At 38.8% G+C, this 23350-nt stretch overlaps 1 protein-coding gene across 1 annotated transcript in view; it reads left to right on the top strand.

Moving 5' to 3' along the window:
- The first annotated feature begins 2471 nt into the window (after positions 1-2471).
- Positions 2472-23350, top strand: part of ATAD5 (ATPase family AAA domain containing 5) — a 28621-nt gene continuing 7742 nt past the window's right edge. The window contains exons 1-17 of the mRNA XM_063293569.1: positions 2472-2668; positions 3837-5521; positions 5720-5774; positions 6386-6556; positions 7702-7840; positions 9488-9566; positions 11486-11667; positions 13063-13223; positions 14194-14338; positions 14641-14913; positions 16438-16534; positions 17509-17585; positions 17878-18023; positions 18102-18252; positions 19802-19963; positions 21148-21260; positions 21612-21705. Coding sequence (XP_063149639.1) covers positions 2618-2668; positions 3837-5521; positions 5720-5774; positions 6386-6556; positions 7702-7840; positions 9488-9566; positions 11486-11667; positions 13063-13223; positions 14194-14338; positions 14641-14913; positions 16438-16534; positions 17509-17585; positions 17878-18023; positions 18102-18252; positions 19802-19963; positions 21148-21260; positions 21612-21705 — 3781 coding nt within the window. The 5' untranslated portion in view covers positions 2472-2617. The remainder of the gene's footprint in view (positions 2669-3836; positions 5522-5719; positions 5775-6385; positions 6557-7701; positions 7841-9487; positions 9567-11485; positions 11668-13062; positions 13224-14193; positions 14339-14640; positions 14914-16437; positions 16535-17508; positions 17586-17877; positions 18024-18101; positions 18253-19801; positions 19964-21147; positions 21261-21611; positions 21706-23350) is intronic.

Below are 23350 nucleotides of genomic sequence, written 5' to 3'. Positions count from 1 at the left end.
ATTCTAGGGACAGTATATAATGACTCTAAATACATGTCTAAACATAGGCTTCTCAGCTAGCCAAGATGATGCTGAAATGATAAAAGTGCTGTGAAGTCACAATCCAAGTTACGCTGTTCCACATTGGGTTTGTGCGCTGTTGTATGCAAGTATGTAAGGGGAGCCTCGTGTGGCACAGAGTGGTAGGCGGCAGTATTGCGACCAAAACTCTCCCCACCACTCGAGTTTGATCCCAGCAGAAGCTGGATTCTCAGGTAGCTGGCTCAGGTCGACTCAGTCTTCCATCCTTCCGAGGTCGGTAAAATGAGGACCCAGCTTGCTTGCTTGCTGGGGAAGGCAACAACCGGGGAAGGCAATGGCAAACCACCCCGCTCTATAGTCTGCCAAGAAAACGTTGTGAAAGTGGCGTCCCCCCAAAGGGTCAGACATGACTCGGTGCTGGCACAGGGGACCTTTCACCTTTCATGTAAGGGGAGGAGTTTGGGTCAGAATGCTGCAACACACATTTCAGTCGATCCAGGGGATCTAAAATTATGTGATTCAATGGGGCTCTACATATTTATTGGTAAGGAAATTTCACTTAAGTCAGTTACTATGTTTAAACAGCATCACAAACCTTTGTCAGAATGTTATCTGATCCCCCTCCTGTAAGGTCATTTTATGATGTATTGTGGTCTTTATCTGGAATAAAGCAGGCAGCTAAGGGGAGATAGGCAAGGAAAGGTGCTAGGAAGATGGGGGTGGATAGACTGGTGCACAGGCCATGAGAAGGAAGAAGGTAGATACAGGGTGATGTGCTCCAGCCTTGTGCTCGTCAACTCATAAAATCATTCCAGGATCCTGTTTGCGGAGGGTTAATGTCACGAATGATGATTTGTACATGGTATAGGCATGAGGAAAAGCACAGAAATAAAAAGAAGCAAGCAAACTGATGACCCTGGAGGGAGAGAAGACATGTGTCCCAAAACAACCAAAATATTTCAGGTTTTATCTCTACTGAACTGCAGCCATTCCAGAAGTTAGGAATGCAATTTGAAACAAACAACAAAGTGTTTGGCTAGTATGTTGGATCACATTCCACTTTTTATTCAGGAGCTTGAGATGAGTTATATAGAGTCACTGGAGTTGGGCGGCCAATAAATTTAAAAGAACAACATCAGCAACAACAACCCCCAGTGAGGCAGTACCTTGACATGGTTGTGGGGCTTGCATGCTCTGAGGAACATGAGAGCTATGCCAGAGGTTCAGCCATACTGGACTGGTCTCATCAGAGGAGCCAGCCAAAGAGTGTCTCTCCCATAAACAATATGGTCACATGTAACTTACGGAAACCTATACTGGACTGGGCATTGCCCGGGTCAACAAGTACATGCTAGGTGTTGGAATTCCTGGACATCTGGTGACAAGTGGGCCACAGGACTGTTGGCTGAGCAACCAGGGCCAGCAGCTGTAGAACTACTGGAAGAAAAGTTGCTTACTTGTCACAAATATATAAAAACTGAAAACAAAGAAATAATGATTTGCTATTACAAATCAAGTCCAACCAGAAAAGGATATCTGAAAAGAATGCACCAGTTCTGGAAAGAACAACATCCAGAATCAGAAATAACAGAACAGAGGCTAGCAGAAAGATACTACCAATAGTAATATAGTACAATTCCAACCAAAACATCTGGAGCACCACTTGAACACCCTCAGCATTGACAAAATCACCATCAGTCAATTGCAATAGGAAGCTTTTTTTGGAACAGCTTACATCCTGCAACGATACCTTTAATATTATTAAACAACATCTGCCTATCCCAGGTCCTTGGAAAGGACTCGATAGGTGGACAAAAATGCAAAATCCAGTCTAAACATCTGGCTGAGTGACCAACCATAATAATAATAATAATGGCTTCCTACGATTCTTCCACACAACAACCCTCTGAAGTATTTTGGTCTGAAGTTACCCAGAGCGTTTCTGTGGCTGAGGGTGGCCTATCTCCACTCCTAACCATTACACCATACCGGTTTTCATGCACACCTGTATTCAGTTCAGAGAAATATTACAACTTCATTGCAACTTTCAAGTCTCTGAGACTTTTCAAGTCTCTTTCAATACTCGAGGCTCTGGAAGCTTCTCAGGCACACCTACAAGACTTTACATCAGTTTTCCACACAACATGGCTCTCTCTCTAGAACTTTACCCTCATTCAAAACCATGAATTGAAAACAACATCCCAGAAGAACACAATGCCATATTGTTACTAAAATAACTCCACGATCACCAGGAACCGAGTTCAACTCTAGAGAGTCTTCAACCACTTTGTATCCGCTGGAAACGAAGCAAAACATTGGCCCCGTAGCGAGGATCCTTCCTCTAATTGGCTTAGAGGGTCACATGACATGGCACCAGGCAATGAGCGGGTCCCTAGCCGGCTCCCCTGTCACGTGCGCCCCGGGACCGCACGCCCCTCCCTTCCAGTGTCACAGCGCTCCGAATCGCTGTCTCCAACGCGGTCTTTTCTGGTTTGTCCGATTGTAGTCTCGCGCGGGAATTTCTGATACGGTTCCTCTTCCCGCTGAATGGCGGATAGGAGCTCCGGAGGGCGAGGGCGAATTTCTGGCAGGGAAGATGGCTGTGTTCGCGGCCGCTACAGTTTCACCTACTGACGGGGCTGCTCAGGTAAGGACTAAGGAGAGAGACGCGAGAGCAAGGGAAGAGGAGGTGTTTCCACCCGGCGGCTCTGCTTTTGCTCGAACGAGCGGGACGGGAAAGCGGTGGGATGCAGAGATCTCTTTGTATAGGCGCCAGTAACTGGATTTAATATTTTAACATCTTCTCCCTCCCCCTTAACATATGTATGCAATATTTGCAGATAAATCTGGCTTTTAAGCAGGAAATGGAATTCCCCTTTGCCTGCATTAGCATGTTTATTTCATACGTTCTCTACAGCATACCCACACTTTGTTTAGCGATCCCTCCCAAAACCAATGATCCATAGCAGCTGATGCTTGGGCTTCAAAGTCTGGTACAGAGGAAGTGCCAAAATTATACTGTTTTTGCTGGCTTTCTAACAAACTCTTTCTGCATATTGTAATTCTCAACTAAGAGGGCTCAAGAACGGCCATCCGATTCTGCGGTGGTCAAAGATTTTAGTAAGTTATTCCTTCTTTTTTAGGAATTTAGTATCAGACAAGAAATGGCCTAGACAGTTAGTTGAACTACAATTGTCAAGATTTCTTCAAAAAGGCTTTTATAGAAATTGTGTTAAAACTTTATCCAATGTCATGGAGAGCCTTGCATTCTCTATTTAAGAGCATTTTCTTATTTTTGGCCAATTTGACTGGCCTTCTATTGTTTAAATATGCATACTACTTTGTTTTATCTGACCTGTGGGAGGGAGGGAAACGGATAGCAATCTGCTGGAATACAAAAGACAAGTAAGTCCTGTATGTCAATTCAGCCTATTCTTCATTTTTGTACACCAGTGTTAATATTTCAGCTGGAAGTTGGACTAGGTTCTCTAAGTTGAAGCCTGAATTTGTTGTCCGTTAACCAAATTAAAAAACTGCAGCACTTCAGATTCAGTTTCAGAAAGATACTTCAGTCCTGAAAGAAGTCATGTCTGCTTTAAAGAGTTGCAGAAGGATGTTATGTTTGCAGTCCCACATGTTTTAAAACGTCTTTTGAGAAGTGATTCCAAAGCACTGCCCCACACTTAAAAATACATGCCATGAATTTGTGAGTGATATAGTGAGAATCTTTTTAAAAAATACCAAAGTAAATATCACCTTGACAAGATATTATGTTTGCATTTTATTTTACTTATTCCTATCTTCTTTCTTTATAGTCATGTACAAAACGGAAGGAAGACGACCTTTCTATTAAAGCAATTACCAGCTATTTTTCTCCGTTGGGGAAAAATGTTGAGAGAATATTGTCGCCACCAAAGTCTAACAATATAATGGATTATTTTAAAAAAACTCCTACAAATGAGAATATTGCTTCACCTCTACTGGAGCAGGAAAGCAAAGCAAACTCAACATCACTGGAAAATTCTGCAAAGCCTCTATCAAGAGTTAAGTGGAGAGGAAAGCGGAATAACTTAAATAATAAATTCAAAACTGAGAAAACACTTGAGCTTGAGCCTTTGATAGAATTGAATAATGATAATGATAAAGAGACAGTCAGTCCACAAGAAGAGAACTGTAAGACTAGCTTCATGAGTCACAGTGATGTTGCATTGACTGGCCTCACATATATGGAAAAGACATTAAATGTTTGTACTGAAAGCTCTCTCAACACAGTTAGCCACAAAACTGAGGAAAGAAAAACTAAGATAGAAAGAAATATAAAAAGTAATGCAGAAAGATTAAAAAGAAGGAACTCTAAAAATGAAATGGACTTGTTTGCAAGTTCTACCACCGAGATACAGACAAAGGATCCATGTAAAGAAACTGATAAACAAGTTGCATCTGTCACTGAATCAGAAAATAAAAGTTTACTACTTATTCAGGATTCTGAGACTAACATACAGAAGACACCACAGTTAAGTGACAATACTGTAACTGTATCATTTGAAGACTTCTTAAAAAGCCAAGGAGAAAACTTTGAACAGATTCCAAAAAACCAGATACTTGATAATGTTGCTGCCTCTGATAAAACAGACATTTGTCAAGGTACTGAGTGTTTGCCACTGAAGAAAGTGACTGTCCTTGCCCAAATTCATTCTGTCCCTCCAAAATCTCTCCATTCTCAGAAAATTGCTTCTATATTTGTAAACCAAAAAAGCAAAGCCAAAGAACAAAGGAGTCCAGCTATCTCGGAAACCGAGTACACTGAACAGATGACTCAAAAAAGAAAATCAAATGTGGTGATTGCAGAAGAAGAGTTAGAACTGGCAATATTAGAAAGTACCGGTCCAGAATCTGTGAAATTGAAATGCACTGCAGAAGAACGATCCCAATTTATGAAAGCTTTTAGGCAGCCAGGAGCAGATATAGTAAAAAATGGAGGTAAAAGGGGACCTGGTAAGCCGAAAGAAGTTGAAGAAAACTCATCAAACCATAAACTGGAACATGGTTTAGAATGTGAGGATGATTCTAACAAAAAAACTAGAAATAGTACATCGGTAGCTTATGCGAGTAGCACTGCCCATAGTAATACTGAAAAAAGTGATAGTACCAAAATAAAAAATCAGTTCAAAAAGAGAAAGGGGGTAGTGGCAGCAAAAGAGAAAAATTTAAATATTAATGATAACCAGGGCAGTAATGCTCATGGTCAAATAAATAGGACATCACCAAATGAGAAAGAAGGAGAATTTTCTCAAAAAAATAAGGGATTGAGAAGACATTGTTGGCAAAAGAAAAGCCAGAGTACACCAGAAGAAGCCATGGTTTCAGAGGTTGTTACTGAAAATCCACCAGGTGCTGTCCCTCTGCAGACCTCTACTCCTAAAACAAACAGATCCTTTAAAAATGCCTTGTATACTGCCGAGATGATAACTGAACTCTTTGATTCAAACAGTCCAATAAGGTAAAATTATTCTGACATATTTTGAGAGTAGAAGTAATGTTTGTTTTAGAATTTTGTCCAGGAATAGGAACTCAGAATATATGCAACTTCAGTGCTTTATCAGGGTTTCTTAACATACTATAGTGAAGCTGGATTTTTTTTTTAAAAAGTTAATATTATAGTGGGGTTTTGTTTTGTTTTGTTTTTTTGCTTATACAGGATGAAATTCACCCGAATTAATACATCAGAAAAATTTACACAGCAGAATGTAAAGGTATGATAAATCTGAATGAAAGTAAGCCCTTGAGGCATCTATGTAAAAAAAATGTGGTACAGTTGAGTTTTAAATGTAAAAATGATCTTTGAATGATGTATGGAAATACTACTGCCTCTTAAGCCCACAAGCGACAGAATGTTTGTGCAGGCCTTTTTCCACCATTCTCACTGCATGGAAAACATTTCCACTGAAGCTAGGAAATGCCATTTTTATGATCATGTAAGTTAAATTTTGAATTACCTGCATTATCTTGTGGTCAAATATTACATTTACAGAATGCAATGTAAAGAAAGCAAATTCGAGACACTTACTGATCTTGCTGCACTTAGAGGTTTTACAAATGAGTATTGTCTGAAAAGCCCCATGACATGTCATACTTTGTGTCTGTGTGTGTAATGCAATTGCTATAATTGTGTAACTACTTTCCTATTTTACACCATAACTATCAGAGATGTACTTGATATGTGGTATTAAATACAGTTGAACTGAATACAGTTCATTATATTCAGAGGTATCTTATGGGAAGGAAAAAACACTTATCATGCTTTGGGAAGGGTGCATGTATTTATGCTCATAGGTATTAATGATTATGTTTAATTTTGTGGTAGATGAATTCAGTTTCTAGAAATATATTCAAAGCAAAGAAATTGGTTGAGAAAGCAAAGGCTGTGCAGCATAATAGAATATCAAGGACCGTGGAAGAGGGATTCCATATATCTTTAAGACGTTCTTCTAGACAACGGGCTCTTGCTGAAAAGTTTTTTTTAGAAAAAATAGAAGTAAGTCCATTGAAATCAACTGATTTATGGAATCATAATTTTGCTTTTAAAATTGAACAACTTAAACAATTGTTTGCCGTTGTTTTCTGTCGAGTTTGAAATAACCTGTGATGTTATAAACTTGCTTTGTTTTGTATGTTTTGTTTTATATTCATGTAAAGTTTAATTATAGCAAAACATGCACTAGAAACTTTACAACCAATCCAAGTGTTTTTGAAGTTATAAGATATATATTTGGATAGCACAACAATGTGTAAGCATGCCTTCTTTTCTTTCCTTTTTCTTGTGTTAGTATAAATCTTGATACAATATGTTATTTCAATACAATGATACTTACATAATAAATTCTTAACATCCTATTATTTAGGTACCTTAGAGTATTCCTTAGAGCAGTGTTTCTCAATCTTGGCCATTTTCAGATGCGTGGACTTCAAATCCCAGAATTCCACAGCCAGCAAGGCTGTGGAGGATTCTGGGAGTTGAAGTCCACACATCTGAAAGTGGCCACGGTTGAGAAATGATGCCTTAGAGTATAGAGAAGAGGAAAGAAAAAGTGGATATTCTATCAATATTAGTTACAGTGTAGGATATTAATATTACAAGCATTATGATTGTTTGGCTTTTTCATTCAAAATTAAATATAACATCGGAAATAAGGAGATGAAGGAGAGCATACATCAAAATATTTGTCATATAAGAAAGGTTTCAGTCTTAAGCTTATTCTTGAACGTCCTTGCTCTTACTTGCTGGCTTCTTCCCCTAAGTGGCAGTGAGAGAGCAGCTGCCCACAGTTTGTTTTGGACTTACTGGGTCATCTGCAGGGTACTTTTGGACTCCTCTAACCAGAGAGCACCCTCGTCCCTTTCTGTAGATTTGTTACAGGGAGGGCGTTGATTACTTGCACCTGGAACTGCTTGCATGGTAAAGCTGAGCCATGTTGAGAAAGGGGCTGGTGGATGTATGCAGATCTATTCATGATAAACCATGTTTATAATGGCTTGCCATATTTATTTGTATATGCACTTGGTATGCCCTGAGCTCCATGGACACACTAACATTGCATGATCTTTTTTAAAAATCTGTTGAATTCCTCCAATCTTTGGGCAGTAATGTTAATTTCTTAATATTGATTTGTTTGTGTTCAGAACTCAGATCCTCTGGATTCAGGCACAAGCAGCCTTATCACTGTTTCAGACAACATAGAAAATCCAAAAAAACTCCAAAGTGTAAACGATGTAATGGGGAAAAAGACCGGAATTGTGAAGGCACCTGAGAAGTCAAATGGTAATAAATTTTACTGATTTACAGTGTGTTAAGTGGCTGCAATAGAGCCCATCTGAGAGCTGTGACTGCAAATCCTCTCTCTTGATAATGGTGTGAACAACAGCCACGAATCTGCTGCCTGGGACAGGGACAACCATGGTGGGCAGGGAAGAGATTTTGATCAGCAATGTTTGAACAATTTAGCATGACCCAGTGGAAGCTAATACATTGAAAATGACCTCTATTGTAACATTTCTCACTTTAAAACATGGAAATTAAGTTGTCAAAAATTGTGGGGGGGAAGGGAAGAAGATACAAAGGCAGTTGTGAGCAGGAATACTTTAAAGTCTGCACCGTAAGACAAGAAAGATAATTAAGAGTTGGAGATACTGTGAGAATACTTGCCTTTACTATTACTACATCTATCCTAGAACTGTAGAAACAACGTAGCCATGTCTGATTCACCTAAAGCCTATGTACTTAATACAGTAAGGGGAAGTGACATTGTATGCTTCAACCGAGAATTTGAAATACACCGGTGGTCCTCATTTAACTACCCTAATTGGACCCAGAATTTCCCTCACGAAGTGAAGCGGTCGTTAGGTGAAACATCACACAACCATACCGCTTAGTGACGGCAGTTCTGGTAGTCCCTGTTGCAGTCATTAGGTGAGGACTTCACACTTCTCCTGCCCTGCGTGAACTGCCAGCTCCGTCCCAAGGCTTCCTCTCCAGCCAGGCCTGGTGAGGCCCCTTCAGCAGATGAGGCTCTGCCACCCTGCTGCTTCAACTCCCCCCCCATCTCCCCTCCCCATTTCTGCCCTTTGGGGCACCCTGCACACCGTCACCCCCGCCACCCTCAGCTGACCTTTGCCATCTGCTGCTGCTGCTGCTGACGAGGTGTTGCAAGGCCTTGTGGAGGTGTCACAAAGCATCATCGCAAAGGGCCAGCAGCTGCCTCAGCCAAGTGTGCCCTTTGGGGAGGAAGAGGACAGCAGAGGTCAGCTGGGGGTGATGGGCAGTGGTGAAGTGCAGGGCGAGAAAGATGGGTGGGGGGAGTTGAAGCACACACTGTGGTCATAAATATGGGCGAATTGCCAAGTGCCTGGATTTTTATCACATGACCGCGGGGGCACTTCAATGGCCGTAACTTCGAGGACCGGTCATAACACTTGTTCAGTGCCATCATAACAAATGGTCATTAGGCGAGGGCTACCTGTAGTGTCCAAATAATGCTATATGCAAAACATAATAATGGAGTCACAGATGCCCAGGATTTTTGCAGTAGCCCTAGATAGCATCTGTAGAACTGCAAAATTAAATAAAAATATTTTTTTAAATTGCAGAATTCACAGGAACTTCAAATCTCATGAGATTTCAGCAATCTTGCATGAGATCGTGTAAGATTACTGCGCAAGAGTACAGAAGATCACAGCTGAGATCGCCAAAATCTTACAAAATCTGGGCCATATTTAGAGAGAGAATAATTAATGGGTGCCCTTGCCATTGTGTAAGATTGTGGGATAGTGCCTGGCAAGATTCATAAAGAATGAATGATTCATTAAGAGATGTTTATTTCTCTTATTATGTTGTTTCAGTACTAAATTAGGACTATAGTGTTGTCTATGTGTAATTTAATACTAATTTAGCAATATGTTATCTTTAAAGGGAAGGAGAAAATGTCTTCGCTAATTAGGAAAAAAGTTAAAAAATCTACAGATGAAGTAGTTATTTTGGGCAAATCCAGGTCAGTCCATTATTTGATTGATTGATTGATTGATTTGATTTGATTATTCAATTTTTATGGCTGCCCATCTCAAACAAGTGACTCTGGGGGGCAAACAATGATAATAATCATTATAGCTACATGGAAGAATGATATAACTATGGGAGTTATTGTATTTCTAAATTAAGTTGAAGGTTGCATTTTGCTGATATTTGTCCAGCCAGATGCCTCTTGATGCAAAAATTTGTAGCATCAGTTAGAGCTCACACACGTGTTTGATAGAGGCGTGATTGCATATCATATTCTACTTGGAAAAAGGATGTGTTGATAGGTATGGATGAATACAATGCTTGTATACTTATATTTATAGTGAAATCAAAGTTCCAGTGCTTATGCTTTTTTCTCCCGTCTATGCAGACATGGCCATCTAACCGCATGTGTGTGAATGTGTTTGGTCACATTCTCTCTTTGTCTTTTGCCACCATTGTTCTAAGTATCTTTTTAGCCCTTTCATCATCCAGAGTGCCTTTGTAGACCAAGCAACTATTAATGAGATGCCACTCAGGCCATCTTCAGTACCTTTGTTGTCTCTGTATTCCAGAATCCGATAAGGTGCAGAACAAATTGTCTACCTCCATTCACCCCCAGAAAGCCCTAAAAGTCCTGTACGCCCATAGTCTCTATCTTAATTGGTCTCCCATTCTTGCAGAAGGCAAGCCTACCAACAAATTGTATATCGCCCAGAAAATGATCTGACAGCAGTGTCCTCCATCTTTGGATAATGATGCATCTGTTCCAAGATGAAAATCAGTTTTAATGTGCAATTGCCAAAGTATGTTAAGACTGAGAACACCGGAGGCAACCCCATGGAAGTTACGAAATCCTGAGCCTATCCAGAATCTGCGCCCAAGGCATGGGGATTGAAATCTCTCAGCCCTAGAAGCCCACAAGGCTTCAAAAACCAGCTCCAATATGCAATCTAGCAGTTTAGGAAGAGCCGGTGTCAAGCAGCAGGGTGGTCAGTACACCAGCAGCAGCCCTAACTTAGTCCCTATGGCCCAACTTCACATAAAGGCATTCATTCCCGGTCAGTACAGGTAGTCCTTGCTTAACAACCATTCGTTTAGCAACTGTTCAAAGTTATGATGGTGCTGGAAAAAGTGCCTTACGCCTGGTCCTCACACTTACAGCATCCTTGCAGTCAAAAGCAGGTATGATGAGAGCTAGAGAAGATCATGGGCATTCTTGGGCTGATAGTTGCCAGATGGTTCACTGTGTACTGTGCCTACGGTACTATGGAGCATTGATTATATTACACTGCTGTTAACGGTGGCATAATAGTTGCCACTGTAATAGGATACAGGCTTCAGTTGGACAGGAAATACACCAAGGTACATTTCCTATTAATAGCTGTTTCTTTTAAATTAAGAAAAGGAAATTATCTTCCTTTTATGTTCTCAAGCTTAGTTGGTGTTTTAAATCCCAAACAAACAGCAAATATTTCTGAAGTTTTTGTTCTAGAACTTGATAAATGTCAAGAAATACGGTTTTTACTATTTTTCATTACAAAATATGCAGCACCCTTAAAACTATAGGAAATACACATGAATGTACTGGGGCTGAGGCTTTCTAACTCTCTTCCTTCAAAGATTGTGTGAAAGGTGTGCTGCAGAGAGTTCCTGGGTATTTTTGAAGATAGCCAAAAGTTGCAGCTTTCGTCTACTTGGCCTCATGGGCGCCCTTCAAATGGGGAGCCTTTGATACTCCCTCGTGGTTCTGTGTTGCAAGGGGAGGGCAGTATTGTTTCCAAAAAGCTTCTTTTTCTTTACTGATCTTACTGAATATTCATAGTAAGCTTTTGGGGATCTTCTCGGAAACCATTGCTGTAACAAAATGCTGTGTATTGAAGCGTAGCTATTTTTGGTTGTCATTTTCTTTAGTGAAGGTGAGTCTGAAAACTCGCAAGATGACACAGAGTTCAAAGCAAAACGTGAATTTTTAATGAGTGGTTTGCCAGAATCTTTAAAGCGGCAAATTGCAAAAAAAGCAGCGGCATTGGAAGCATATTTTGCAGCTAATTCCTGTTTTCAAAAAGTGGTCCATGTTCAGCAGAAGGATGATAGTGAGTACTGATCTTTTGAAGTTCTTGTAATGAATATTAAGTTATTGGCCATTTTACTTAAAAGGAAGTTTATTGGCACGTCTAATACTTAATACCTTGGCTTTGAGAGTACAGTGGACCCTTGATTCAGCAGACTATTTGGGGGAAAGGGGTGTCATTGACTCCTAAATATCTGTTCCAATATGGTATATCATGGTGCTTTGTGAAATGACAGTATTTCACAATTTATATAAAACAATTAATATAAATTTAATTGCCTCATCTAAACTACTTCACATTCAACTGACTTGTATGTTAGCTTCGGGAAATGTTCAGATGAAAATTGAGTGTATTGCATCTAAAATCCACTTAATAGGGGTTTGATAGAGTGAGGTTTCATGGTAATTGCTTTTTGGTTGGGAGAGAATTGGGGAAATAAAGAGATCTAAGATCCACTTCTTTCATAAGGGAAGAAGGTAGGAATCAAAGTAAACAGCATAATTCATTCACTCTATGCTTCCTCTAACGCTACAAGAATTAATGATCTTAGGACACTTTCTTAAGAATATCGGATGATGCAGCCATTTTGTGTTTCCAGAAGTGTTGTACATCAGAACCTTAGTACTTTAGCAGAATAAGAGACCAGATATTAAGGAGAGTTTGCAAAAGAAGAGCCTAGAAATACAAATGCAAGACATATGGGAGTGCAAAGTACTAGGTGTGTAGTAATGTTGCAGCTGTGTTAGTGGGCAGGCCAACCAATGAATTTGGTTGGGAGAACTTAACAGTCAGAGGGTTGTTTTTGTTTAGGTTTATCCCATTAGAGTGGGTCTTTCTTTTTGTGCAATATTGATTTCTGCAGTACTGTTCCTTTTAATTAAGACTGACATAAAATACAATCAGGAAAACTTACACTTATTTCAATAATGACAGAGAAACTAGATAAAATAAAAGGTAACTAAAAACTGTGATTGCTAACACAATACTATAACATTAAAACACTAAGACGATTCTATAAAAATTCTTAATACTAAGACTGTGTACTAAAAGGGGGGCTCTAAAGGCCACAAAAGGGATGCAAAAACAGATAAACACTAAACAAAAATTAAAGAGAAATTCTCAGTAAGTTTACCCCTGCCCAATACCCTTAATTATTTATTTGCACATTTTAATTGCTGCCAGGGAAAATCTAGCAATGTTGTATATAATGAGAGTAAGATTAGATATTCTTAAACCTGACATTACTCTTACTAAATTTCTGCAGTACTGTGTCTAGCATTCTTTCCAAGCAACCTGCTAATCACCAACTAGTGTGTTGCAGACAAATGAATACTGTCCCATCATTTGATTCTCCTATAATTTCTATCCAGGAACATCTTTCTAAAACTTGTTAACTGAGTTTTTATTCTTTTGTAGGATGCCTGATGTGGAGATTGGCACCACCCTCTTGCCCCCTCTTAACTAAACTTCTGGATGTGAACTCTGAAGTAACTCATGTTGCAAAGCTTACTCTTCCACTGGGTGAACTCTCGGTTTTAAACACCCAGCCTAATAGCAGGGATCCTGAAGTTACTGGGGTTAGTATATTATAATCATCCTTACAACCATTTTCAATAAATGTTCTGCCACCTTAGTGAGCCAGAATTCTCAGTATTGTTCGCAAATAGCATGCTAGTGCAGCTGCCTGATTGCTCCTGCTTTGTTTCTCGCAGTAGAGGGAATGGTTTTCATAACCATAGGAACTCAGCAAAAAAAGTTTACTTTTTTTTTTTTTAAGTTTCCTTAGCCAGGAATTACAGGCTAAGTTTAGCCCCTGTCTTTAGATTCCTACTTGATACAAATTGTTGTGGATTCTATGTTTTAGAAATGTCTTACTGGTGTTTCTGAGTGTTTTGGGTAGCATTATATATGTGATTTTACTGATACAATAATATATGGAATGGTACCTCTTCTTAAAAAAAGAGGTAGAAATACTTTAGATGCATCTGAACCAGGCATATTTATTTATATATGTGACATGTTAATCTTTTTCATTCTGTGGGTTTTGATAAATGAAGCTGTATTTTCAAGTACAGGAGCTGAGCGAGAATGACCAGGTACATGCAATAATAATAATAATAATAATAATAATAATATATTAAATTTATATGCTGCCTGACTACCAGTGACTCTGGGCAGTTTGCAGTTGTTAAAACATTTAAAAACAAAGAACAATAAACACAAAAACAGCACAAGACAAAGGAACAACAATGACAAAGAAAATAAACCCAGAGAGGAACAGAAAGAAAGGGGCATCAGTTGTCCTCTCTAAAGGATTACATTTAATCAAGAATGATAAGGCAAAATTCTCAGAAATTGTAACTTAAAATTGTGTGTGAATAATGCATGTGAATAAATTTTATGTGACAATTTTAATTATTAAAGTGAATTTTGTTGCATTACATTTTTAACTGTATAGTTTCCAGAGAATATTGTGTGCTATCAAACAATTTTTAATTGCCAGAAATATTCAGTGTGCAAACAACATTTGTTTTCTTTTATTTACAGCTGTCTGGGTGGCGACCAGTATTTTCCAAAATACAAAGGAGTGTTTTGTTGGATGAGATTCAGTCTTCCAACACTCAGTTTCCTGTGAAATTATTTTTTGATCTACTTTTGAAAAAACAAGCTCCTCCTGAAAATAATAAACAAGGTTAGCAGTATGTGTAATTAAAATTATTGTTTAGGTATAAATAGCAAATAAATGTATTTACTGACAAGTAAGATCTTTAGTTGAGGGAAGGATATCCTCCAGAAAAAATAGAATAGTCTGTCCTGGAGGATTCACTTATTTTCACTAGGTTCTTTTTGAGAGCTCAGGTACTTGAAAGAAAGTGCTAAAATATGCACAGAACTTTACAATACTTTGGACTATATTCCTATTGGATAAGTTAAATAATTGATGCTAGACATTGCACAGAGGTATGACATCTTATGTATTTCCTCTATAACTAGTAAATAAATATGAAGCAGTTAATTCTGAAACAAACATGGCTGAAGTTCAGAAAGAAGGCAAAAGGAAACGAAAAACTAAAGATCGCAAATGCAAAAGAAAGAACCAGAAGGAAAAATCACAGTCTGGATTATCAAAAAACCCTTCCCAAATACCACGTACAAAACCAACTGGTGCAGAAAATAGCCACATAATAGATATGGATAAGGTGGAAGAATCTGAGATGAAAACAACAGAAGGCTCTCGGTTTGGATCAGAAAACACCTGTCTTTCTGGTAATTGACTTTACTCTGAATGCTTTAGAAAATAAGTGTGGTAGTCCTACATTGGAACCTTCCTTGTTTTTCTTAGCATGGAGTACATTATTTATAGAAAACTTTATTATAGAACAGCTTGATTAGACCTAAATTGGTAATGCAGTGCATGCACCAGAGAATAATAATCAGGAGGCATGTAATGAACAGCAGACTAGGAGGTTAATCAGCAATGAATTCCCAGGCATTCCTTCTGCTTCGGCAGCGTAATGTTGAATCCAAGATGCCGCTATTTTAATTGGATTATTTAGTTATAAATCTTAGGCTTTTTAAACTGTGAACTGTATGCTGTGGCTGCGTGGTATCTTAGTTAATCCATACTTCCAATCTATTATCTACTGATACTGCAATAAAAATTAATGGGACTTACTTTAGACTGAGTAGTTCCATCATATGTCATATTTTATTTTAAACAAATTGTAATCAAATCTAATAATAATTAACCTGTTCGTCATTAGGACTTTACACAATACTGAGATCCTTAGCTGCTTGTAGAACCTGTTTTCAAATAAATTTGCTTTAAATTACTGTGTTCTACAGCTGCTGGGTTGAAACAAGACAATAAAATTATAAATTTGAAGTTGGAATTTGAGAGAGGTTTGGGGGCCTATATGAGATACCCAGATTTTAGCACAGTCTTCTTTACCTCCAGCAGCCTCCAGATCTGTTAGATTTAACTACCATAATCCCACCCCATCCCCACCAATGTGGCATGCCTATGCTGTTTGGAGGATTTTTAAATTTTATTTATTGTGTGCCTTTGAGTCAGTGGTGACTGCCTGGACTAGTCCTGAAGTTTTCTTAACAAGATTTTCTGAAGTGGTTTGCCATTGCCTGCTTCCTAGGGCTGAGAAGAACAATTTCCCCAAAGTTACCCAACTGGCTTTGTGCCTAAGGCAGGATTAGAACTCAGAATTTACTGGTTTCTAGCCTGGTGCCTTAACCACTCTCATTTGGGGGATTATGAGAGCAAAAGGCCAACACGTGGAATTTGGAGGAGACTAAGTTGAAAAGAATAAACTGTAGTTATTACCTTTGTGTGGTTCTCTGTCTTCCTCCTGGTATGGTTGCAAGAGATTTAATTTCTAATTTAGATTAATCCCATCTTGTCCTTTTCTCTGAAAAACTATAGTTAATTTTCATTACTGTTTATTGAAAGAAGCAAATTCTCATCTGTATCATGAAGTTAGTTTGCTTAAAATGATAACTAAAATTAACTGAAGTTTTAGATTCAGATATTAAACTTTGATTAATTGAAGTCAGAATGAACCTTCAAGCAGTATCGCTTAGGATAATGTCAGAATGCAGTGTTGTTCTTATATGTTAGAACACCATCACATTAACTTTAGTGATTAGAATTTAAACCTTTATTTGACCTAAATAACTGCTAGGTGTGGTAGACACTAGGTTTTGATGTAATAAATATTGTTTTATTTAAATGCATGGGATAACTTAAAATGAATAAATCTGTGTTCATGCTTACAGATTTTGCAAATGAAGACATGCTTTGGACAGAAAAATACCAGCCACAAAACTCCAGTGAACTTATAGGCAACACTGAAGCAATTAGAAAGCTACATAGGTCAGAAATAACTTTTTTAAAAATAAATTGTTTTCAGCCCTTCAAGGTAGTCCAGACAAAAAACCAATACCATGAGTACTAACACTACCTTTACTGTAAGTTTACAATATCTTGCAGTCTGAAAGCCCATCTCTCCCCCCACTTGCTCTACTTTTCAGGAACAAGGGAGGGACCCTTTTGGGAGGTATACCAGGCCCCCATTCCTTCAGTTGACTGAGGCATCCCTTATCTGACCATTGCCCTGGCTGCGGTTCTCCTCCTCCTATCTCTCAAGGATATTCCCACAGACCATGACAGCTGTTGCTATATCTGGTTCTCTCGGTGTATTTGATCTGCTTTGTTAGCGTTCAGGCTCTGGTTTAAATTAATCCTGTGTTTATCTGTTGTAATATTACACAATAATTAGCGCTAAGAAGGGAGGAGAACTTAAATAAGCGCCTGTTTCCAGATCCTTAATTACAGCTGAGAGCTTAATGATGTTGCCTGTCACAATACCTCTGTAGCTCTGATTCTGTATGATGCACGTTGCAACTTCATTAAGTCCCCCAAATCCTGTGTATATCCATGACTGCAAAGCATTAATCTTTAGTTGCCATGTCATCCAAATAGTGCACATGCTTCCTTCCAGCTGGAACAAAGCAGACAGGGAAACTCAGACTAGGGATTCCCTGTGGCTTGTTCCATGCAGAAGACGACATTGGCTAGCATGGTAGCCACAATGAATGCTAAGCAGGTAGCTTGTATAAAGGGAAACCCCCACAGGGACTTTGGTTCAGGAAATATATCTCCCAGAAAAGTAGGGCTTTTGTTTATTTATTTACTCTTTCAGAAACATGGAGGGTTTGACATAAGAATGTATTGCTGCTGGTGATAGGTAGCATTCTGCCCTCCTTCTGTTTAGTGGGATAATTTAATTTTTTTTAATCACCTGATTTTTTCTAGGCACCAAATCAGTATTAAATCTTTATTTTTAGGTGGCTGTGTGAATGGAAAAGAAAAGCAGATTGGGAAGAAAGAAATCAAAAAGAACAGAAGAATGGCAGTAAAGACGGTATATTGGAATCTTTCCCCATTCTTTAAAATAAAATGTATTAAACATCAAGTTTACTGTAATTGACAAAATCAACAGCCCAGTAGGGGTATACATTTTGTGTAAAGTTTTAATGTTTTATTTGATCTGTTGTTTTTTTAAATGCCTTCTACCCTTTGTTTTTCTCATGGAATGACAGGACATACATGCTGAAATGAATATAGATAATGAAACCAACAATTAAAAATTGGTCTAGATTTATAGGCTCAATTAAGACCAATTTTGTTTTCTGTGCTATTCTGTAACTTGGCAGGTTCCTTGGAGAGTTTGGATTTCATAGACAACGCGTCAGTTAGCGATGAAGAGAACGTTCTGTGCAATACCGTGTTGCTCATCGGTCCCCCGGGCGTAGGGAAGACAGCAGCCGTTTATGCTTGCGCGCAGGAGCTTGGCTTCAAGGTTTGTGCTGGTTGTAAACGTAGTGGAGTTGGAGTCGTTGTGTTACAAACTAATCTGTTCTTTGCGATTACCCTGCAGATATTTGAAGTGAATGCTTCTTGCCAGCGCACTGGAAGGCAGATTCTCTCGCAACTGAAAGAAGCTACCCAGTCTCACCAGGTGAACAAACAAGGTGTACATGCTCATAAGCCCTGCTTCTTTAACCATTACAGCAGCACTAAGTCGCCAAGTAAGATATTTCTTCTTTTTTGCACAATCATTAAAGAAAAGGATGGAGTGATTAAAAATTGTTGTTTGACATAAAATAACTTCATTATATCTGTATTTTCACACAGGGATAACTTCAGTCTTACCTGACTAATTACCATTTGTCTCTGTTGCACTACATAATCTGTCTCTGCATGTAAAGAGCACTGCCTCAGCTTTCCTTGTAATTGTAGCCCATCAGCACTATATGGAGACAACGAGGGTGTTCTCTCTACCTGGGTTCACCTGTTTGGGCTTGTGTCTATACTGTGTTTATAGTAGCAGTAATACTGTTGATAGGGATTATAGAATCTCCTTCCCGGTACTATTTAGCCACTTGCTAAATGTTAATGGCAGATGAGAATAGAGTATATTTGATCAGTGCTCTGGCCAAGTCAGTGAACCTAAAACTGACCTTTTAAATACATACATAAATGCTATTTCAGAAGTTCTGGTCTTGTGAACATCTAGGATATGCACATCCTGAGAGAACATGACTATTATTTGAATCTTTGGCATGTCCCAGGAATACAACTCTTCCTCCCCCCAGCTCCAGTGGTTCGCTAGAACTGCATCTTTTTCACCTAAAACCAGCCCTCCTGGGCCTCTCCTTTTTTCATTTTTTCCCTCAAATTGTGGATGATCGGAGATGTAAAAATTGACACCCAAATCCACAGGTGACAGTTTCTAACCGCCCTCTGAACCTCCCCCTAAATTACTGCATTTTTAATCTAATAACAGGGGAAAGTAATCAACACATGGGGAGTCATGTTAAATATAATTAAACTGAGCTGAGAGCCAGTTTGGTGTAGCAGTTAGAGGCAGTACTGTAGGCTAGAAACCAGTAGACCCTGAGTTCTAGTCCTGCTTTAGTCATGGAGCCAGTTGAGTGAGTTGGGGCCAGTCACTCTCTTAGCCTTAGGAGGAAGAAGGCAATGGCAAAATACTTCTGAAAATCTTGCCAAGAAAACTGCAGGGACTAGTTCAGGCAGTTGCCAGGAGTCAACGCTGACTTGAAGGCAGGAAAAAAAAAACCCAACAACAACCCTGAGCTACATTTAGTTTTAACAATAATTAAAACAAATTTAGCTTAGCCTCAAATGCAGCCTATTTTCAAGATAAGTTCCCTTGGAAATGGCAGGATTATATTATGGAAAAGGGTTGTTTTTGTAATGGTGAAAGGTCCCCTGTGCAAGCACCGAGTCATGTCTGACCCTTTTGGGGGGACGCCACTGTTGCAACGTTTTCTTGGCAGACTATAGCGGGGTGGTTTGCCATTGCCTTCCCCGGTTGTCGCCTTCCCCAGCAAGCCGGGTACTCATTTTACCAACCTCGGAAGGATGGAAGGCTGAGTTGACCTGAGCCGGCTACCCGAGATCCAGCTTCCACTGGGATTGAACTCAGGTTGTGGGGGGAGTTTTTGGTTGCAATACTGCCGCCTACCACTCTGCGCCACACGAGGCTTCTTGTTTTTGTAATACAAATGTCAATATTTTCCTGTTTTAAGCTTAAGTATAAAATTGATATTATAGAAAAGCAGTCTCCCAGAAAAGAGTGGTCCCCAAGGAAGCTTCCAGTTTCACCCAGAAGAGTTGGATTAAAGCAAGGCTTAATGCCCCAAACACTAGATAACTATTTTAAAATAACTTCCAAGCCGAAGAATAAAGAAGAAAAGTTGCAAAGGAGCAATAAAGGTAGGCTTTACCATATGATAACCTGCACTTATTCTTTAGAAATAGAGTACAGAGATCTTGTAAAAAATAGAGTACAAGATATGTCTGGTAAAAATGGAATCCATGGTACAATTAGATGCAATGAGTGATCTGTTAGCTGCTATAGATGTTGAAACAATGTCGCATGTGATCTTCGGGGATGAGGGAAATACGAGCCCTTTGTCCTTTTTTTCATTTTAAACAATTCAGAATCAAAACATGTATTTTAAGCCTTACAGGTGGTTCGGATAATTACAGTTTGCTCTACAAGGGGCTGCCCTTGAAGATCACCTAGAAACTGTTCTTCCCTTACCATTCAGGTCGGCGACATAAAATTCATGACGTCCCTGCTTAGTGCACAAGAAGCTTCACTACTGAATTTAAAAATGTATTTTTTAATTATGGCTAAAATCTTAGGTGATTTCAGTATTCTCACCTGATGTTGCAAGATCTCAGTGAGACTGCCAATATCTTGCAAGAACTGGCAGCCTTCATATCTCAGGTGAAATTCGTCTTTTTTTTTTTTTATTCAATGCCGGTGCCCATGCAAGATTGCATAATACTGTGTCTGCCTCCTCCCTTTGATTGAACGATGCCATCTAAAGGGGCCCAGAAAGCATCCTTTCTCTGGCCGAGGGCCTGCCTTCTATCCCCCAGGATAGAAGACTTCTATCCCCCCCAGGAGATCATTTGGCTCCTATCCCCACAATGTTCTGGAAGTCTTTAAGACCCTGGCTGTTCTTCGAGGCCTTGGGGTGGGGTGCTTGTGGAACCCTGATTATTGTCTGGGCGCACAGATTCTTTTTCTTATTTTTCCATTTTTAATTGTAAGCTGCTCATAGTCAGTTTGGAGTTAGGCTGCCTCTAAAACTAATTAAATAAACAAACATTTGTCCTGCCTTATTGGTTACATTTACTGCTGTTGACCTGTATGAAGTCCAACAAGCCAAATATCCCTGCTGCCATTTGTTTTCTTCAGCTGCTGTATGTTGTCAGTTTCCACATTTTATTTCCAGCTAATCTAACTATCCACAATTGCGTAGGTATTACATGTCATTGTAAAATTAAACTTAAAAAGCATGGGAGCCGTGATTTTTTTGACACCCAGTATTGTGTTACTTTTTGCCTCTCTGATACAAATCTGATTTTACTTTTTGTTCACACAGAAAATAGGAAAAGCTTAGCTGCAAAAAAAACACAGATAAAATCAGGAAAAAGGAGAAACAAGGAAGAGGAATCCAGTAAAACATGTGCGACTTCTCTTATCCTCTTTGAAGAGGTAACACTAAATGCAGATTCTATTTTCTGTGGCAGTATCAAGAATAAAAGAAGACCAAAGTCTGTCTCAAAATATTTTAATATAATTTTGCTATATTTATTAGTTCAGAATGTAGGTCCACTCAACTTTTATATTTCCAACAAATAGAATCTTAGTAATTCGAAATATTAACTTGCTTGATTTACCATTGCACGTAGCTTACTTTTCATGTCCTATATTTAATTGAAAATATTGATGTTTTACCCCCAAATTAGATAGCTTTCTAGTTTTCGAATTAACCCAGATCCAGTTACATAAAACTAAGATAATGATACAATAGTTAGAAGATAAAATATTTTCCGCTTCTCCTAGGTTGATGTAATATTTGATGAAGATGTTGGATTTCTAAATGCAATAAAGACTTTCATGAGCACTACCAAGAGACCTGTCATTCTAACTACGAATGGTAAGCAGATTTCATTTATTTCATTCTTCAGCCGTGTGACTGCTTTAATCTTATACTAAATATGCATTTTGAAGACACTGTTTTTGATTTAATTAAAACAACAGTTTGAAATCTTTTAACTACAAGAGGACAGTTCCAAAAATGAACAGTCTAGCTACTGTTTGTGCATTGAAATATTATGGTTCCTTAGGGCAACAGTTTCCTTCCGTAGTATCATCAACAAATTTTGAGGACTACTGCATAAACTAAGTAATCAGCAGTGTGGTGACTATGGATACCATAGCGTGTGCATGTCCCCCTCCTAGAGGAGTTCTCAGGGTCCCAAAATTAAAATTAAATACTACAATTGCAAAATGTCATGTGATGTTGGAATTGCCACATGAGTTGTTTTGAGATTTTGGGCAAGAATGCCAAAATCCCATCAGACTGGATGATCTTCCCAGTTTTTGCCCATTTAGCTGTTTTGTTTTGTTTTGTTTTGTTTTGTTTTGTTTTGTTTTGTTTTGTTTTGTTTTGTTTTGTTTTGTTTTGTTTTGTTTTGTTTTGTTTTGTTTTGTTTTGTTTTGTTTTGTTTTGTTTTGGGCTCCAGGGTCTCTTTGGAGAACAGATTACAGGTTGGGCACCATTGTTTTTGTGGACTCTAACTTCTAAGTTGAAGAATGATTTATTTAGTGTTCCACTAGCTTATTTATTTAGTGGTCCACTAGCTTCATCCTAGCAGTGTGAACCTTGATTAACCAACAGGATAATTTGGTCTGAGAAAAATCACAAGTCATTGGAAATAAGATTTCTCGCAGTGACACAATGTTTTGCAATTGCAAAATGAAATCTAACTTTATATTTTTGTTGTCCAGAGAAATAGTTGGTTAGTTCCATTTCCAAAAACAAAGTCAGTGCAGACTTAGGGGGACCAGGCATTTGTCCTGAAAATATCCCTACATTTGGCCATAATCGTGTGTGTGAGGGAACCAGTGAGAAACATCCTGGTCTGTTTGTTGAGGGATTGCAGTACCCAGATGGCCCTGGTTACCAAGTATTTCTATATTTCCATATAATATGTATCAGTATTTCTCCCCCAGGAATAATACAAATTTTTGAGAGTGCACTACTGGGTACAGTTTCAGGGGACTAGTCCACCATAAACAGAAATCCCAATATCCTTGAGGGCTAGTTCAGGAAATAAGAAACAGTTTGCTGAAGGGTAAATTGTTTGTCCAGTATTTTTTAATCCACTTTAACTTCACCAGCAAATTAGTTTCCTACAGTAAACTGTCAATTTTCTCGTACAGTCCTTTAAATAGTGCTGTAAAATCAATTTTCATTAGCAAAATGAGCAAAAAATTTAATCTGTTTCCTTGGGGAGAAAATGGGGACCATGTGGCTTTCTTCTTCCTTCTTGTGAATATTGATGTATAGGTAATCCTCACTTAATGAGTGTAATTGGGACCAGAATTTCCATTGCTAAGCAATGTGGTCATAAAGTGAGGTATCACATGATGGCAATCCTAGCTGTCCCTGTTGCTGTTGTTAAGCGAGGATCGTGGGTTGTTAAGCAAGGACCTCCTTGTGATTTTCTGCCAGCTTCCCACAAGCAAAGTCAATGGGGAAGCCGCCAGGAAGTCACAAGTCCCAGGCGGCTCGCAAG

The sequence above is a fragment of the Candoia aspera genome, chromosome 2, assembly GCF_035149785.1.
Source record: "Candoia aspera isolate rCanAsp1 chromosome 2, rCanAsp1.hap2, whole genome shotgun sequence".
Lineage (NCBI taxonomy): Eukaryota > Metazoa > Chordata > Lepidosauria > Squamata > Boidae > Candoia > Candoia aspera.
This window is presented reverse-complemented; position numbering and strand designations above follow the sequence as displayed.